The sequence below is a fragment of the Humulus lupulus genome, chromosome X, assembly GCF_963169125.1.
Source record: "Humulus lupulus chromosome X, drHumLupu1.1, whole genome shotgun sequence".
NCBI lineage: Eukaryota > Viridiplantae > Streptophyta > Magnoliopsida > Rosales > Cannabaceae > Humulus > Humulus lupulus.
In genome coordinates, this window is record NC_084802.1 from 37,437,942 (window position 1) to 37,445,358 (window position 7,417).

A 7,417-nucleotide genomic window follows, 5' to 3' on the forward strand; every position below is an offset into this window, starting at 1 on the left:
AGTTTGTAGCTTGTATGCTCCATGTCTGACTACCTTTGTGATCAGGTAGGGCCCTTCCCATGTTGGAGCGAGCTTACCTGCTCCAACTTCCTTAGTGTTCTGGAACATTCTTCGTAGTACCCAATCTCCCACTTTGAATGTCTGAGTGTTGATGTTCTTGTTGTAATGTCTAGCTATGCTTTGTTGATAGGTTGAAACTCTTAAGAGTGCTTTGTCCCTTCTTTCATCAATGGTGTCAAGTTCATGGCACATGTTTTCTCAATTTGCTTCTTCTGTCGCCAGCTCATACATGGCTGTCAGAACTTCACTCTCGGTAAGGATGACTGCCTCCATCCCGTAGGCTAATAAGAATGGTGTTTCTCCCATCGAAGTCTTGGTTGTGGTTCGGTAGGACCATAGGACTCCTTGCAACTCGTCAGCCCATCTTCCCTTAGCCTTTTCGAGGCACTTCTTGATGTTGTTTGTGATAGTCTTGTTGGATGACTCTGCTTGTCCATTTTCTTGCGAATACCTTGGCGTGGAGAAGCTGAGCTTGATATTCCAAAATTTGCAGAAGTCTTGGAAGTCAAAACTGATGAATTAAGAGCCATTGTACGTCACGATCTCTTTTGGTACTCCATACCTACAGATCACATTCTTCCAAATGAAGCCCTTTACTTCTTTGTCTCTGACTTGATGGAATGAGTATGCTTTGCTCCACTTGCTGAAGTAGCCAGTTATTACAAGCACGTACACCTTCTGTCCTGGTACGGTTGGAAGCCTGCCTACTATGTCCATGCCCCATTTCATGAATGGCCAAGGGGATATGATTGAGATGAGACTCTCTAGAGGTTGGTGGGATATTTGAGCAAACCGTTGGCATTTCACGCATCGTCTTTCATAGTCGAAGGATTCAGTTCACATAGTTGGCCAATAGTAGCCTTGTGTTAGGGCACGGTGCACCAAGCATCGTCCCCCTGAGTGGTTGCCACACTCTCCTTCATGCAACTCAGCCAGTACGTACTTGGCCTCTGCAGGGTCTATGCATCTCAAATATGCACTGGAAAAGGAATGTTTATAGAGTTTACCTCGTATAATAATGAAGCAGGCTGATTGAGCCTTGACCCGTCGTGCTACGTTCTTATCTTCAGGAAGTATGTCCTGCTCCAAGTACTTGACTATTGGAGTCATCCATGTTTTATTGTTGGAGATGTCACTAACTTGCTATTCTTCACCTTTCCAGACAGTTAGCCATTGGAGATATACTACTGGTATCGTCTTGGAGTCAGTTATCTGGATGGAAGATCCAAGGTTTGCTAATGCATCTGCATGATTGTTCTCCCCTCTTGGTACTTGGTTGATAGTGAACTCGTTGAAGTTTGACTGCAACTCTTTGGTCTTGTTGAGGTAGGTTGCCATCTTGTTATCCCGAGCCTAATAGCTACCTTGCATTTGGTTGACTACCAACTGGGAATCACTGAAGACCATGATCCTTTTGACTCTCATATCTTTGGCTAGTCCAAGTCCAGCTATCATTGCTTCGTATTCGACTTCATTATTGGTAGCTTTGAACCCGCATTGGATTGCTTGTTCAATTTCGTCACCTTGGGTGAAGTTAGGACGAGTCCGAGTCCACTTCCTCTAGTGTTACTTGAGTCGTCTCCTTGCAACTTCCAGATTCCAGCTGACTGTCCCTCGGTCAAACAACAAAGTTCTTTCTCTGCCTGCACATGCATGTTAGGTGTAAAATCTGCAATGAAGTCAGCTAATACCTGAGATTTGAGGGAAGTCTGTGGCTGGTATGGTACGTCGTACTCGCTGAGCTCTACTGCCCACTTGGTAAGTCTGCCTGATAGTTTCGATTTATGGAGGATTTTTTTGAGTGGGAAGGTGGTCAGGACCGTTATTGGATGGCATTGGAGGTATGGGTATAGCTCCCTTGCTGTGTGGATGAGTGCTAGTGCAAGCTTCTCCAGCTGGCAATATCGAGTTTCTGCATCAAGCAAGGCTTTGCTTACATAGTAGATTGGAGATTTCTTGCCTTCCTCTTCTCGGACTAGGACCGCACTAACTGCTATCTCGGATACTGCTAGGTAGATGAATAATGTCTCGCTGTCTTTTGGCTTTGAGAGGAGAGGCGGGCCGGCCAGGTACTGTTTTAGTTGGGCTAGTGTCTCTTCATATTCAGCTGTCCACTCAAAGATTTTTTATTTCCTTAATGTGTGAAAGAAGAGGTGACATCATTCTGACGACTTTGAGATGAATCGGCTGAGTGCTGCGATGCGTCCAGTTAACTTATGTACGTCTTTTATGCATGTTGGGGAAGGAATCCTTTGGATTTACTCTATCAGTGCTGGGTTAGCCTCGATTCCCCTTTGAGTTACTAGGTATTTAAGGAACTTTCCTACAATCACACCAAAAGAACATTTAGTTGGATTCAGTTTCATGTTATATTTCCTAAGAATGTCAAAAGATTGTTTTAAATGACTTTTATGGTCCTCTGCAATGAGGGATTTGACGAGCATGTCGTCAATGTAGACTTCCATCATTTTCCCCAGCAATTCAGCAAACATCTTGTTGACTAATCTCTGGTAAGTCGCTCTTGCGTTCTTCAGTCCGAACGGCATGACCATGTAGCAGAATATGTCGAGGTTGGTCATGAAGGTTGTCTTTTCCTAGTCGTCTGGATGCATCAAGATCTGGTTGTATCCTGGGTATGCATCCACGAAGCTTAGGAGTTCATGACCAGCTGTGGCGTCTACCAGCGTGTCTATGTGTGGTAATGGGAATGGGTCCTTAGGACACGCCTTGTTGAGGACTGTGAAGTCGATGTAGACTCGCCATTTTCCATTCTTTTTCTTAACAATGACTACATTGGCCAACCAGTCGGGATAATGCACCTCCCTCATAAACCCATTATCAATGAGCTTCTGAACTTCTTCGTTGATGGCCTTGTTCCTTTCAGGGGTGAATTTCCTTCTTTTTTGTTTCCTTGGTGGGTAGTCTGGGTCAACCTGCAATTTATGGACAATAATTTCGGGGTGAATCCCAATCATGTCTGCATGGGACCAAGCAAAACAATCATAATGGAAAGATAGAAAATTAATGAGTTTAGTTCTAATGTCAGGGTCCAATCGTGATTCGATTTGGACTTTGTGGTCTGGGAAGTCCAGATGTATATGAACTTCATCCAGCTCCTCCATGTCTAGTTGTGGCCTTGGTCCATCTGGGAGTCAGTTAGTCTGTCTTGATGTAATTGCTATAACTGAGCGGGTTTGGCCTTCATGGTAGTCTGGTAACATGCTCTTGAGTCTTTCTGTTGGTCTTTGATTTCTTTTACTCCGCATTTAGTTGGGAACCTTAGAACTTGGTGGTATGTTGAAGGGACTGCCTCCATTTCATGTATCCATGGTCGACCTAGAATCACGTTGTAAGCAGACATAGAGTCTACTACCAGGAATCTTGTGCACAGATTGACTCCTTCGGCATAGACAGGTAGCTTGATCTCTCCCAGTGTGTTCTTTTGCTCTCCACTAAAACCGATAAGGATTGTAGTCTGCTTTATGATCTTTGATTCATCTATCCCCATTTCCCTGAGAGCACTTAAATACAAAATTTTAGCTAAACGGCCATTATCAATAAGTATACGTTTAGTAAGACAGTTAGCAATGTAAAGTGCAATAACAAGAGAATCGTGATGCAGGTTGAGGAGTCTGGTTGACTCTGTTGTTGAGGAACTGATGGTTTGAGCTGGTAGGTTGATGGTATTATTCTCTATCCCACAGGACTCTCCTTTGATCCAGTTGGTCTGCCTAGCATGTAATGCCCCAAATTTCCTAATAAGGTTTAGGACCTTGATTAGGAGGCTGGGAGGGCCTTTTTTTTATTTATTTATTATAGTGTTTAATGATTATATGCATGCCTACGTGAATTATATTATTATATGATGGTGGATGCATGCATATGGGAGAATTTATTATCGTGAGGGTATTTTGGTAATTTGGCCATTGTGGGCATAGTTGTATATTTTGGGTGCATGGTTGTGATTAATTAATATAGCCACATTATAAGGTGGATTGGTTCGAGCTAGTCGACATGAGACGATCATGAGATGTAAGTGTTCGGTCTAGTCATGACGGGTTTAAGTTCGGGGCTCGGGGTGAGTCTCGGGGTGAAATTAATGATTAGAACATTACCGGGAATTAAAGGGTAATGGGATATGATTTATTGGTATTTGGGAATATTGAGAATAGCGGGGATTGGGAAGCGTTAATTATGATCAACGGGATAAGTGAAAAGTTCCAATTCTACCCTTGAAATGGTTTTAGAAGCTTTAAGTGACTTAAGGGCAATTTGGTCATTTGGAGTTTGGATATATATGACTTAGGAGGGATGTAGAAAGAACAGAGCCAAAACAGGGGTTTTCTTCTTCAACCCGTACATCATCCCTCACCATCTCTTCTTTGGTGTTCTTGAGGCCATCTTGGGGTTTTGAGCTAGGAAATCAAAGGTGGCAGTTAGGGGACTTGTTTCAGCCATTAAAGGGGAATTAAAACTGTGTTTGAGGTGAGTTTTAGTCATTGAATCCAGGTGGTACTCTGTTTTCTTCCTTAGTTTTTCAGTTTTGATTTCTTGTTGGAAGTTTGGATTTAAAGGGGTTTTAATTGATGTTTAACTTGGGTTTTGATGTGGGTGAGTTATGGGTGATGTTTTGAGGTTTAAATGAGTGTTTGGATGAGGTTTTGAGTTGATTTGAAGGGCTGGTTTGAGAGGAAAAACGCAAGGGAGTTTGCTGGTGCGTTGCTAGTTTTTGGGCTAATCAGGGTAATGTGCCGCGGCCTGGCTATGGCGTGCCGCTGCCTGAGTGTGCTTCTGGGTAAATTTAGGCTTTTTTCTGAGGGTGAGCCGCGGCATGGCTATGGTGAGCCGCGACCCATCAAGGCAGATTTGGCCAAAAATAGGTTTTTGGCCTGGGGATGCTTGCCATAGGCCTCGGGGTTGAACCTAGTACTCGGTTAAGTGGGGATTGATGTCCCGGAGGCTAGATATTGATTTGGGAACTTATGTTGATCATTTTTATTGATGATACCTTATATTTGGTTATGACTAGGTGACCGTTAAAGGACCAAAGGACTGATCGTTCTCAAAGGTCGTTTCTTTTATTAATTCTCGCTCGAACCCAAGGTAAGAAAACTGCACCCCATGTGTGACATGCATGGTTATGTTTGATGCATGTTGGATGTTTAAATGTAAACATTGATAGCATAATGAATGCTTGGCAATCTTTCCCATTTGCATATGATTATTACTGAGGCATGCTGGGTGATTAAATGTGATGCATGTGATGCACGAGAAACATGTGATTAGGGCATGCCATGAATGATGAATATGAGATTGGTCAGAGCTTGAGTCTCTGGGTTTGTGCATGATCATGATTATGCTAGCAACTGTTTAGTAAGCATGCTGAATGCCCTATTCTTGGATAACTGGCATATGATACATATTGATAGCATTGCTTACTTGTGCATGGTGCTGACTAATTAGTCAGACTTCGCAAAGGTGCTAGTATCAACTGTGAAGCTGTGACTCATTAGTCAGGTTCGGCAGTGGTACTGGGCACTGGTCACGTTGCACTGACTCGTCAGTCAGAATTGGCAAAGTTGTTAGTATCAGCTGTGAATCTGTGACTTATTAGTCAGGTTCGGCAGTGGTACTGGACACTGGTCACATAGTGCTGACTTATTAGTCAGAACGGCCTTAGCGTGGATCACGCAAGCCAACAGAGATTAGATCTAATCGACCATCAGCATTGAATGACTCAAGGAGCATTAATGCCAGACCGACCCCGAGGGTCGATGAATGAAATAAGTGCTTGGAGGCTAGTGGCTTACCTAGCAGCCACTCTCCCTCTTGGATTATGTGATGTTCACTCATTGGTTTGAAAGTTTTACGCTCAGTGTGATTATAATGATGACCATTTGATAATGTTTATGTAAAGTGTTATGTTTTCTTGCTGGGCTTCGGCTCACGGGTGCTGTGTGGTGCAGGTAAAGGCAAGAGGAAGCTAGACCATCCTTGAGTTGAAGAGCTTAGGTGATGACGTGTACATATGCAGCTGCTCGACCGCCACGGCCGAGGTTTAAAGTGGAACTATGGTTGAACCCTGTTTTGCCGCTTAGAACGGCCTGTTGTAAATATTTTCTGTAATAAACTCTGAAATTTATATTTTCGGGATCCCAATGTATATACTAAACATTCTAGTGAAACGTTACATCTTAACCAAAGTTTTTAATCCCTAAACCGCTAATCATACTTAGTTCATGATTTTGGCCAAATAACTCGGTTAGTGAGTTTAGCACTTTTACAAGGCACACCGTAACAATCCCTGGAGTTTGGGGCGTTACATGGCATGTCTTTTGGCTACTGAATGGGTGACTCCGCTTACCTCAGACCACCAGTTATTACGTTCACTGTCCGTTCATGAGTAGGTAGCTTCGACGGGGTTACTTCTCTTTGGACGACTGACATGTCTTCCTCCTGCTGGAATGTTCGCTTGCCTTTGTTTGTGAGCAAGTCATTCAGGTGACCACCTCTTAATAGGTTGGATACTTCGATTCTTAAGGCAATGCACTCATCTGTTTGATGACCGTGGTCAATGTGGAGCTCACACCATTTTGTTTTGTCTTGCTGGTCAAATGGAGTCCTCATCCTTTCTGGCCATTTCACTTTGTCTCCGAGTCCTTTCAGTACGCCACTGGTGAGATTGAAAGATTATATTCTGGTATCTTTGGTCCATCTTGGAGACATGTCTCGGACGATCAGTTGTACTCCCTCCTTCTGTTCTCTGATCTGCTAGGATATGGGTATGGCTCGGATCGTCTGTCACTCTGCCGTCTGTCTACCCTTGAGTCTCTTCGAGTGTCTTTCCTTGGAGAAGAGTGATAATAGTTATCTTCATCTTCCTCCTATTTTATATGTGCCCAAGTCTTGGCGAGAACGTCTTCCATCATCTTGCAAAGATACTTGGAAAGTTCTTTGTATAGGTCTGAGTCGTAGTGGAGTCCTTTGCGGAAGGCTCAGATGGTTGTGTCCTGATTAAAATGGGTTATAGACACCTTCTCTTTGTTGAAACGGCCTACGTAATCTCATAAGGGCTCACCCCATCGTTGAACTATGATGTAGAGGTCTTCTGCAGAATTTTCAAGTTTCCTGCTACTAGCAAACTTCTGAACAAAAGTGTCAGTCAATTGTGCAAAAGTAGAAAAAGAATTATTAGGTAAATTAGTATACCACTGGAGAGCTGGTCCAATCAGACTAGAACCAAACCCCTTACACATGCATGCTTCCCTCATGTCATCTGGGATGGCAACGATGAACATTCTCTGCCTGTATTGAGCGATATGATCATCGGGATCAGACTTTCCATCAAACATCTTCA

General features: G+C 43.4%; 1 protein-coding gene across 1 annotated transcript; it reads right to left on the reverse strand.

The window, feature by feature from the left end:
* Nucleotides 1-3,238: 3,238 nt before the first annotated feature.
* Nucleotides 3,239-6,687, reverse strand: LOC133805718 (uncharacterized). Its single transcript, XM_062243880.1, has 2 exons — nucleotides 6,425-6,687; nucleotides 3,239-3,791 (listed from the first exon to the last, which is right to left on the reverse strand). The coding sequence occupies exons 1-2, from the start codon at nucleotides 6,685-6,687 to the stop codon at nucleotides 3,239-3,241; spliced, it is 816 nt and encodes a 271-aa protein (XP_062099864.1).
* Nucleotides 6,688-7,417: the final 730 nt, after the last annotated feature.